Raw genomic sequence first — 12,292 nt, 5'->3', positions numbered from 1 at the left:
AGGCCCCAAAGTGTTCTCTCTCTCTCTCCCCTTCAAAATGAGCTTGATTAATTCTCCCTCTTACTTGCGATCAAAGCCTATCCCGGGACTCTTGATTATTCAAGTTCTCACCCTAATCTTCCTCGAGCCCATTGAAGCCCACAAAAACAGCTCAATGCCTCTCTAAACGGAACACGTGTCAAAGCTCGCTCTTACCACGTCTCCCGCCAGGGTTGTACGAGAAATCGCATTAATAATACTTATTTCCAGTTATTAACAAAAGCATTGTTGAAACCCAGATCCAAATAAGTACCCAACCACTAGTTCACGTCCTCAAAACATCTCATTCAGTAATCTTGCCTCGAAATCTTTAGAAAATTCGATACCCACAGTTTTTTTTGTCAGTTTATTACATTTTAACGCGATTAATTATTTCTACAGCTAGAGGTCGATGCTCATATATAAAATAAAAACCTAATCTTATTTTAAAGGGTTATTAAGTTATATAGCCACACGGATATAGTGGATTGAGATATAGCTCACCTTTGGTTAATTTTTTGTAAATATTAACAGATTAATAAAAGCCTTATTTAACACAACCAAACATATATTTTAGGTAGTTAATAGGCTGCCACGTATGCAAGTTGGTTATTTACAAATTATTTACCAAATGTTGGCTAATTTACAATTCATATAGTTTAGGTGGCTTACGTAACCAATTTTTTGTATTTTAAAATGTTCAAAAGTGTTTGAACATTAAGTTCCGCCGAAAGTAAGCTTTTTTCACGCCAAGTTTTGATATTCATCCCCGTATCATCCGAACCTTACAATATCCAAGTTGTATTTCGATATCAATTTTTTTTTTTTTTTTATGTGTATGTGACAAATATAATTTCCCCATCAATGGCATGTGGTAACGGTTTTAAATTAAGTAACCATCTTTAAAAAAAAAATGGATAATATATTTTCTCATAGAAACAAAATCCACGTAAGACCTGAATATTTGAGCACCACCATTTTAAAAGTCGTTTCGTTGGTCCAATATTGTACCTAGAAACCTTAGCCAATGAATAAATAATAATAAAATTTATTCTTTTTCAAAACATCGTCTCTCTCTCTCTCTCTCTCAACTCTCACACACCAGTCATGCTATCTCCAACTCTCTCTCCGTCGTATCAGTCACCGTGCTCGCCGGACAACTCCGACAGCCATTGGGCTCTTCAGTACTATCCCCTCCTCTTATTCGTCATCGTCATCCTCTTCGTCGTCGCCGAGGGCTCCAAGCCCAACCCGTACGACCAACACCGCCGCTTCATCCGCCACCACTTTCGCCGCCGGAGAACTGACTCTCAGCCGCAGAATGCTCTCCCTTCACCGCCAGCGCCGCCGAATCCGGCGAGAGACGCCGGTTCCGCCGTGTGCGATTACAAGCTGGAGAAGAACATCGACGGCACTGATTGCGTCATCTGCTTGGAGGATTTCAAGCTCGGAGACCAGTGTCGAGTATTTCTCAATTGTAACCACGGATTTCACAAGGCTTGCATTGACCGCTGGCTCGCTCTTGACTTTCACTGCCCGCTTTGTCGTGGTTCTATTCATGGCTTTACTCAGGTTTAGTTTATTACATAATAATATAATCAAGAAATGTATACAGCTGATAATTGCCGCTTTTTTTTCTTTTGAACCCATATACAAATCATTAAAAAAAAATGTATACATGTATATAGATTATGTACAAGCTTTTTTTTTTTTTTTTTAATGGATAGCGTTTTCTATTTCTTCTTATTACTTGCATGCAAAATCAATTGCTAGTAATTAACGGTTAGATCGTCCTTATATTAGCCTTGTTGTAAGCTAAAGGGATGTTCAAGCTACGTAGAACTAAAAGGTCAGAAATAGTGGGCCATACAAGAAATGCCCAGAAACAGATCGTGGGCCACGTATTATACCGGAAAAACTTCAATTATAACGATTGTCGTTTTCTATCAAAAGCTACAAGAACTTTGGATGTTTATGGTCCTTTGTTGTTGATATATCTATACTTTTTTTCTTTTTTTTTTTTGTGGTTTCAGATAAATGAAATTTATCTATTTAACGTCTAAAGGTGGCAGCAGATAGACAACGAAGCCAGGAACAAGTCAGAGGGGTTAATATGCGAGAAAAAAAATTGAGGGATGATTAATTTATAAATATTTGAAATAAATTTAAAAAAAATTAAGACACCTTCTCGAAGTATCTAGGGCCATTATGTTTTAAGACTCAAGTACCTAAGTGTTTGGGGGGGGGGGGGGGGGGGGGGGGGCTGCTATAGACTCGTTGAATACATCAGTGTAGCGCGCGTGCGACCCAGAACATCTAAGGGCATCACAGACCTGTTATTGCCTCAAACTTCCTTGGCCTAAGCGGCCATAGTCCCTCTAAGAAGCTGGCCGCGAAAGTGAACCCTCCGCGTAGCTAGTTAGCAGGCTGAGGTCTCGTTCATTAACGGAATTAACCAGACAAATCGCTCCACCAACTAAGAACGGCCATGCACACGGCCTTTGTGCATGCTCATAACATCAACCGGGGAAAACTCGACCCACGGACCATTAAAACTGTCTTCTTAGGCTACTCATCCACTAAAAAAGGTTACAAATGTTATATGGTATTTTTATGTTCACTTGCACAAAACAAGCAAGGGATTAGAAACGAGCCAAGAGTTGTAGTTATAAATGGAGAAAATTAATTGGAACGTTAGCTTCTCATGCAACTATAATTTTTATTATATAGACCACTGACACATAAGTGAGTTAAACAATGTCATCTTGGCACTAATCACAACATAATTATAAGAACTTCTTGACCATGAAATATATGGAGGGTCCCGATCACACCGATCTTCTTAAAATTGATGAACTTGAATTGTTTCATTGATCATTAGCATATTAGTAAGATCCACCATGGCATAAAAACTATAGTCACCATGGCATATTGGAACCGCGTTCATTAGTTCATGAAGGTGCACACCCAATGCAGGACCAAATTTAGCTATTGGATGTTAGAATTTTTTTGCACTATGGCGATTTTTTTTTTAAAATTCTCTATATTTTGTCATTCAAATTACTCGAAAGTCTAAACCATGGATTAAGGGTAAGACATGCTCACTTATTTTATGTTTGGTTGGAGTGAGATGAAGAGGTGTGATAGGTTCTTTTACAAAGTGAAAGAAATGAAAAAAAAAAAAAAAAAAAAAGAAAAAAAAAAGATCAAATGTTTAGTTGTGTTTGGTAGAAACCAGATAATGATATGAATTGTTTTGATAGTTATATATTTATAAATCAAAAAATAAAACTTTTCACATTTTTCTTCTTCTTACCAACAACTACAAAATGCCACATTAATAAATCCCCTCCCATTCCTCTCTATCAAACAAATTCATGGGTGGATCACCATAAAATTATCACCTCTTTCTTTTGTTATATATTGTATCGCGCGCCGGAGTTCACTATGTATGTATATCGATGATCTTAATCGATGGCTTTTTCATGTTGTCGCCAAAAAAACTGCATAATCACAAATAAATTTTTTAGGCAACAACAATAAAAAATAAAAAATAAAAATTGTGTTATTGCGCCTATAAGCTTTACAAAAATTTATCGATAATTGAACCGATTTAAATCCAAAATTTGGTACCACATTAGCAAACCAAAATTTATGGTTAAGTTATTTTCGGGAGGAAGAGTCGCGTGGAAGTGATAAGAAGTCTCATATCTGAGGAGAGCTCAGATTGCAACTCTTCGGATATCTGAGGAGACGGCTATTTGAGAGGGAGTCTGCAAACACAAGTCCTTGTACATTTGATTAATATAGTGAATTACTTTCCACCACCGGATGTATCTGCCCTCCTGCGAATATGATTATCAATTCCGTGTGTCCTTTATTACTTTCTATTTGATTGATTATATGATTGTCGATTTAATTAATCATGCTTAAATCAATCAGCTCTTTAGCAAGTAGTTCCACCAACATTAGTTGAACAACCTTCTCTCATGACACATTTAGTAATTTCATATTTGAAATGTTTAATTAAAAATCGGGTTTAAAAAGGGGATGTTTTATTTAGGTGAACTAGCTAATTGTTTATTGATCCAAAATTTTAAATTTTAAAAATTGAAAATTCGAATTCATAGTTATTGAAAATATTCAAACATGAACCGAACCAATTTCATCTCTAGTGACGTTGGAGTTCCATATGTGCTTAATCACCGGACGGCTTTTCCGTGTTGTCGATTTCAAGGATCATCATTTTTAATATTACAAACAAATTCTTTAGCCCACATACATAGTTGACCCTTAAAACTAACTTTTTGTAAGCAAATCAAGACATTGGCATCGTTTGGCATAGCTTTGTTTTTAAAAAAAGTGCTTTTAGATTCAGTTTTTGAAAAAAACTGTTTTTTTCAAAAACTGATAAGGTGTTTGGTAAACTGTTTATAAAACAGTTGTTGCTGGTAACAAAAACTGATTTAGCGTTTGGTAAAATAAATATATTGTAGTAAAAAGACTAAAATAGACATAAAATAAATATTTAGCAGTGCTATGGATAATCACGTGAGGATATTAAAGTAATTTTATATCAGATACAAAAACGCTTTTTCTAAAAACTAAGATTCTTAGCTTTTGTGACTCGTGTACAATTTTTAAAATCGTTTTTGAAATTTTTTCTAAAAACTGTTTTTACCAAACAGTAAGATTGCAGTTTGGTTTTTGCTAACAGCAAAAACAGGCTTAAAAAAACTGTGCCAAACACGCCCATTAAACAGAATCTACGTTGAAATATATTATAATCAATAAAATGGCCTAAACGAATTCATAACTCACGTGATCCCTTGCTTACAACCAAAAAATTCCGGGCCAAAAGGAACGATGCTCTATAAAATTAATTTGAATACAAATATATAACCAGAAACAAGACGAATATTACCAATAATAGAAAATAAATACTAAACAAAGTGGGAATTAAATAACGTAGCATGCCAAACTTAGGAAAACATAAACTAAGCTCCACATTCTAGTCACAGATCCTCCACTCCCAACAGGCTGCGGCGCCTGCGCCAGATTTCGAACTTCTTCACCCGCAAACGTGCAATTCTTGTTACCTGCCACGCTCATCATAAATTAATTATAATAAGATACATATAAAAAAAAAAAACAGAGGAATATATATTATGTGTAGTAATTACTTGGATCGACGTGGGTGACGAGGCCGGTGTGGTTGAAATCGCAGTTGAGGTCATTGGGAGGGAAGGCGAGGAAAAAGGCGTTCATGGCATAGGAGGCGTGAGACGCGACGGTGTTGGGGTAGAAGCACGAGCCATTCGGATTGATTGGGCTGCAATCCACTTTCTTGGACCCACACACGTAGTCGATGTTCTTCTGAAGCGCGTCATCGCTCGCATCCTTTCTTGCCACGCACCACTTCTTTTCGTCCTCTTTGGCACCTGTGGGACCCGGACCAGAATCGGGAGCCACAGAGACAGCCGGAGCGAGATCAAGAGCGGGATGACCGGGAGCCAGAGCCGGAGCAGGACTCTCCGCCTGCACCACCAAGTTTTTTTTTTTTCGTTTTTTAAGATAAAATTTTATCATGATTTTGTGTATATAATTGATAATTTAACTTCTTTTTTTTCTTCCCCTTTCTCACACGCGAACTAAACCAGCTGGCTAACGGTCATAAATGTATATAATATCGTAATAGACCAAGCCTCTAAATTTATGTGAACGCATGTAATAGAAATAATATTTTTTTGGTTGGGTTTTTATTTTCTGGGGAAGGGAAAGGGAAATTTAATTTTTAAAAAACATATATAGTAAGTAACATAAGGCGGGATATTAACTCTCTCTTTTCGGTTAATGCTAATAGTCAACAGCTCGCTTTGACTCTAATAAATAAAATTCTACCAAGTTATTTCCGTACAGATGCCAACTCTCCTTTTTTACTGTGTGTGTGAAACCATGAAAATGAATGGATTTTCGAATCTCTTGCACGTGACTGTGTTTTAGAAATGTGCTCTGTAAAGAGAAGTGATACGAGGACGATATGGTAAAATCACATCCGAACCAGTTTCTTTCTTTCAAGTTCTAGATCTGGAGCTTTTGAACATATGACAAGCTAGCAAAATGTGTCACAATTAAATATAAAAAAATTGGCTAGATAAGCCTTAAAAACAGTGGCAATTGTGTTTTAGCCAACGTTTGGTTAATTTTTTGTAAATGGCCATTGCGCCTACGTGGCAGGAAATTAACTCTTTTTTTGTTACTGAATTGCCCTTATTAATTGCGCATTCATTTTTAAATTGAGGCAGTTTTAATTTGAAATTTGAAATGTATTAAATGGTTTTTATTTTCGGAATAAACTTTTTTTGGAAAGCAGTTATTGCATTTTAGTATGTTGGACGTGTGTTTTGGTCTGTGTATATCGGCATTAATGGTAATGATTCCCTGAAATTCTGGACGTGTAAATGGAAATTTTCACGTTAATTGATTTGGCAGCTTATTTACAATACAAATAACCTGTAAATAAATTTTATAATTATTGTCCATTAACATTAATTTACATCTACAGAATCAGTTTACAATTTCCCTGTGTCATCTCTTTCTCTGCAACAACAATCGCTTACGAATACACCATTTTTAACTTAGCCAAACACACCTGGGAACTATGTGAGTCACCGATTCAAAAATTATCATCGGGGATCGAATAGCGATGTATTATTATGGATAACATAGCAATGCGACAGAGAAATTCAACAAAATATAAACACGAACGGCGGGGCGATCCACGAACTCCAACCAACACGAACCATGTGATTCCAACCATGTGATTCCAACCAACCAACACGAACTCCAGATCGGGGCGATCCACGGGCATGGGGCTGGGGAAAGGCCGAGTCACGTCCCAATTTATTGATTATCCCAAACAAAATCACGAAGATGCAATATAAAATTCTGAAATCAAAGAAGAAAATCAAAATAATCAACCTTAGAAGCCTTGGAATTGGAATCGCCGCCATTGGAAAACAGATCGGAGGAGGGCTCAACGGCGGTGCAATCGGGAGGCGATTCGAAGAGCGAGAGAGAGAACTGCTTGTCGATGACTCCAACGTCGAAGTAGATGAGTACTCTGCTCGGAACGTCGACGCGGATTCCTCGGACATCGAACCAGAGGAAGAGCTCCTGGGCGGAGATACCGGAGAGGTTTCCGATCCGGCCTAAACTTAGGGTTCCGGAGACGTTGAAGTCGTAGTGGACCTGGTTCTCGAACTTGGCGTTGCACGGCTGGTTCAACATGACCTGGAAGTTTCCGTTGGAAGGGTCGTGTGTGAACTCCGTGATTCCCTTCGGAAACAGCCCAATCGGCAGATCGTGTTGACGGAGGTAATCATAGATTGTCAGCGGAGACTCTCCGGCGTTCGCGGAGACGAGGATGGAGAGTGCGAGGAAGGCGAAAGAAAGAATTAGGGTTTGTGGATAGGGATTGTTACCCATGGTTTGCGAGGAAGGCGTAATGATGGCTTAATTAATTCGCAGGATGTATGGGCGGGAACGGTTTACAGGGTATTTTGGTACTTTTTTACGTGTTAATAAATTGGGTTGGCCATTTACCCGAAATTAACAAAATGTTGGCTAAATCCAAAACTCTATATTTATAGGAGGCTATTTAGCTATATTACCCATTAAATATCCTACTCCACATCGTAAAAAAAAAAAAATCTATTCATACATATTAGCTTAGAAGTTAGAACCAACCTGGATGTGCCGCGTGTCCCTCAAAACCCCAATGTCATAAACCGGTGTAAAGTCGGGTTCAAATAACCCGTAATTTCGCTCCGAAACCGAGGGTTTCAGGTTCTCGTTGAAGAGCGAGAAGATGTAAGTGTCGAAAGTCCTGTTCGGCATCAACGGCGTTCCTCTCCCGGAACCCACGTGCTTCACCAAATTACCGTTATACCCCGCCGCGTTCTCCACTCCGACTCCGACCTGGCCCGGATCCCCGGCGGAGGGCCACCCGGTCTCGCCGATCACCAGCCACACGTCAGCATAGCCGAGCCTCTTCATCGCCGCCAAAACCGCGTCCATCTGAGCGTCGAACATGTTCGTGTAGTTCACCCCCGTGGCGCTATCGAAAACCCCGGGGTTGGGCCTGAACAGCGCGTAGTCCATACTCTCCGCGGAGACCCCGAAAAACGGGTACGGGTTGACCGTGAAAGGGGACTTCGTTCGGCGGTGGAAATCCAGCATGGGCTCGAACACCACGCCGTCGTACCCGCCGCGGAATCTCCCGGCGCTCGGCGGCCCGAAGTTCGCCGCGAGGATGCCGAGCGAGTTCGGGCTGGTGACGTGGACTCCGGTGACGTTAGCGAGGTTCAGGGCTGAGTGGAGGGACTCCATGGCGGGGACGAGGTGGGCGATCAGGTCTTTGTCCGACGTGGCGAGGACTTCGTTCCCGACGGCGACGGTGGTGATTCTGGTCGCCGGGAGGTACGGGAGGACGTTGGCGGCGATCCAGGTTTGGGCGGCGGGGAGTTTGGCGAGCGCGGGGATTTCGGCGGTTATGGCGGTGATGGTGACGGAAATTCCGGTGCCGGCGAAGGCGCGGAGGATATCCGGGTTGGCGTCGAAGAGCTTGATTTTGTCGATCGTCGTTTGAGTTTTGAGGAACTTGGCGACTTGGGACGGCGGAGGAAGGTTGTCGGCGACGGTGCCGTAGTTGACGCCGATTGAGTACGCCGCGGCGGAGGAAAGAGAGTACTGGAAGAAGAGGAGGAACAGAACAGAGGTTTGGCGTTTCAGTTCCATCGCTGTTTTTTTTTTTTTTTTTTTTGAGTTAAAGTGAGGTCTCGTTTTCTCACTCCCACGATGTGCTTTTAAGATGTTTATTAGTCCGTTACTTCATGTTTTTCTTTTGCTTTACTACTTTGCTTATTTTGGACATAGCTGTAATTAATTGAGCGTTTCAGTTTTGGTCTCACGAGGACTGTGGGTCCCGCCAAATGTTGTATACTAATACTTTGTATTATTTAATTTGGACTTTTTGTTGATCGAAGAAAAACAAACGAGCTAAGTTATCAAATTTATGATATACTAAATTCTAAAACGACTTTTTCAGTCCTACGAACGAAACAAGCAGGTGAAAGGTCATAATTTTCGACTGAACAATAATTAAATTTAAATTGAACTAAATTAATGTGGTGCTGCTGATGCATAAATTCCGTTGCTGGATTTAGAGGGTCTCGCAATGTGCTTTAAAGATATGTAGTCTGTAATTACTTGCATATGTACTTTACTACTTTGCTAATTCTAGATACATCTTTAATCAAGTGAGCGTTCTATTTTTGGACCTTTTGGTTTTGATTAAGATTGTTGGACTTGGACCACGGAATTCGATATGTATATATGTGGCCTATAGTTTCTGTCCGAAATAAATTGGAAAATTGATTGCTGGAAAAGACAGTGAAAAAGTAATAACAATTATGATATAGGCGGTTAAGTTTTCTACTAAAGTACTAGTCAATAATGCAATCACATTTATACTTTATGTTTGTCTTCTATACAAATTCTTTATTTTTAAATAGCAATCGATTCGATTCGATTCGATGGATACCCAAAAAGATAAAAAAAAAGCTATGGATGGACCATCGAGCTAGTGTAGTATGTAGTGTGTATGTTTTTTGTTTTTTTAGTGTGTATGTGTTACACATACTACATAGAGATAAATTTTTAAAAATAATGTCTCTTTTTCTTACGTGTATCATTTGAATTCGGCAGCCGTTCTGATGCGGAAGATCCCTCGTTTGTCCAACTTTTGATTTCTCTTAACGCGCAAAAGTAATGCTTTTTTTTTACATGGGGATTACGCAACCAATATTTGCCTTAACTAGGAAGGTTATTGGTTGATAGTTTATTTATTGATATTTTTTTGTAGGAGATATGCACGTCGATTCTATACTTCATTCATAACCAATGATACGAAATGCCTATTTTATCGAGTAATGTTATTTGTCACGGGTCCGATTTTTAACGATTCACTGTGTGTGTGACAAGTGAAATCATTTTAAACAGCTTTTGCTATTTATCACTTTTGGTGGTGGAAGTCGACAGTCGTCACTTGTGACAAAAATCATTTATAAGTCGTCACTCATGACAAAAACATAATTTAAAAAATATATTTTATTATATCTATCATGTGCAGACATCAAAAGTTCAATATCAGCAACGTTATAAGTTGTCCACTAAAAATCTATTTTAATATATTGTATTTAATTTTTAATCTTTTATCTTTACTCTTACTTAATTAGTCTAAAAAATTGTGGATATCGGTGTCATACATAGACACCGTTGCTCAAATGATCATAGAGTCAAGTTTTGCGCACAATACAATGTAGAAGCCAAGTTGCACTAGAGCAACCCACACTAGAGTTTGTTGTTACATGTTGACAAAATACTTAAAAAAAATCTTGAAATATAATTTCAGATAATATTTGACCTCGTTACAATTATTTTCTACAAGCGTCGCAACTTCTATTGTAACAGGTTTGTGCAACAGTTATGGCTCATTCATTTTTTGGGCTTTGTTATTCCGAATTGAAATAGGATTCCAGTGTGCATTGACGAGATAGCGGGTTGGTGCTCCTAATCCGACTTCAAGAATCATTCTGACATACTTTTCTCTATAATTGGGTCAAAATTACAACATGTTCACTCATGCTTTTCGAAAGATTTTTTTGAGTGATTAAAAAAGCTTAGAACAACGAGTGTTCAAGTTCTTACGGTGTCTTTTACCTCTACTCTGCTGCTTATATTCGGATAATTGTATTAGAAGCATGAGGTTAGGTTTTTTCCATTGAAAATTTTGGGAAACACGTTTAGAGCGGAATCACTAATTTCAATTGGTATCAGAGCGGTTCACTCGGTACTGTACTGTTAAGTATGATTCGTATTCTGATCTGTTTATTTAGAGATACTTCAAGAAAGAAGATGCATATATTGGTCATCCGCCCCTCCTCGACGGCGTAAACTATTTGTATTAGAAAGCTCGGACAGGGATGTGATGGAAAGCACGATTATGATGACTCTCTACTTTATTGGGTTGTTCTGGGTTTGAGATTTTTGAAGCTTCGTTGTCATCATCACCTCGTCACAAGCACGATTATGTTTTTACTTTAAACGCCAAAGGGGAAGATTGTTGTTACATTAATTGGCAATTTATAATTGGAAAAATAGTTAAAGAATCGTGAAATATAATTTGGGGTAGTATTGAGTCTCATTACAATTATTTTCTGAAAGCATCGCAACTTTTGTTGTAACATGTTTATGTAACAGTTACGGCTCATTCATTTTTGGTCTTTGCTATTCCAAATTGAAGTATGATTTCAGTGTGGATTGACGAGATAGAGGGTTGGTGCTCCTAATCCGACTTTAAGAATCGTTTTGACCTAGTTTTCTCTATAAAGATGTCAAACCCACACCATCTGCACTCACACATTTTGAGAGATTTATTTAAGTGATTAGAAAAGTTTAGAACGACCTGTGTTCAAGCTCTTAAGGTGTCTTTTACCTCTACTTTGTCGTGTATATTCGGGTGATTTGATTAGAAACACGAGGTTAGGTTTTTTTTTTCCACTTAAATTTAGAGAATAGAAAAAAAAATGAATTGCAGACATAATAAATAAACATCAGAATTGGTAAACCAGTTCGGCAAGTCGTGCCTACGTCTGGAGGGTCTTGCTGCTAAAGAGGATAGACGTAAGTTGTGTAGCTAGCGAGGAAGTTGTTGAGTGTAAATCCTTATTGCACCATGTTATCATAGTAAATTGTTTTTTACTAGACAAATGCCCTGCAGACGTAAGCAAGACTTGCCAAACTGGATTATCAATTTCAATATCTATTTATTATTTTCGTAATTTATATTTTTATTTTTATGTTCTCTAAATTTTAATAACTGTTACATTATGTGTTATAACATATTCTGAGACAATCGCACGAAACTAGTAATTTCAATTTCAGAGTTTCTCTAACTTTAAGAAGCTATTGCATTTTTTGACCGGCTCTCGATGTCTTTTAGCAAACTCAGCTGGTAAAAGTCTCATCTTAAATGTGTGAATTCTTTTTCTTCCAAAAAAAATGTGCATAGTTTTTTTTTTTTTTTTTTTTGAAGGAAAGACTCACAGCTTCATTAATCAACCAAGGAGAAGACCACATCTCGGTCAATACAAGCCTTCAGCCACGCAGGGCTGTCAAAAGAATGAAACTCCAACGTAGGAGAGTCTAAACA

At 38.4% G+C, this 12,292-nt stretch overlaps 2 protein-coding genes across 2 annotated transcripts; both read right to left on the bottom strand.

The window, feature by feature from the left end:
• Positions 1-4,773: 4,773 nt before the first annotated feature.
• Positions 4,774-8,944, bottom strand: LOC149381906 (Glycosyl hydrolase superfamily protein). Its single transcript, XM_089630787.1, has 3 exons — positions 7,768-8,944; positions 5,202-5,556; positions 4,774-5,117 (listed from the first exon to the last, which is right to left on the bottom strand). The coding sequence occupies exons 1-3, from the start codon at positions 8,815-8,817 to the stop codon at positions 4,978-4,980; spliced, it is 1,545 nt and encodes a 514-aa protein (XP_089486913.1). The 5' UTR covers positions 8,818-8,944; the 3' UTR covers positions 4,774-4,977.
• LOC149381907 (uncharacterized protein At5g01610-like) lies at positions 6,973-7,506 on the bottom strand. The gene has a single exon (XM_089630369.1). The coding sequence runs from the start codon at positions 7,504-7,506 to the stop codon at positions 6,973-6,975; it is 534 nt and encodes a 177-aa protein (XP_089486495.1).
• Positions 8,945-12,292: the final 3,348 nt, after the last annotated feature.

The sequence above is a fragment of the Urtica dioica genome, chromosome 11 (assembly GCF_054948205.1).
Source record: "Urtica dioica subsp. dioica isolate 48M chromosome 11, U.dioica_male_clone48M_v1_H2, whole genome shotgun sequence".
Classification (NCBI taxonomy): domain Eukaryota; kingdom Viridiplantae; phylum Streptophyta; class Magnoliopsida; order Rosales; family Urticaceae; genus Urtica; species Urtica dioica.
Note: the sequence above shows the minus strand (reverse complement) of the source record. Positions and strands in the feature narration are given on the sequence as shown.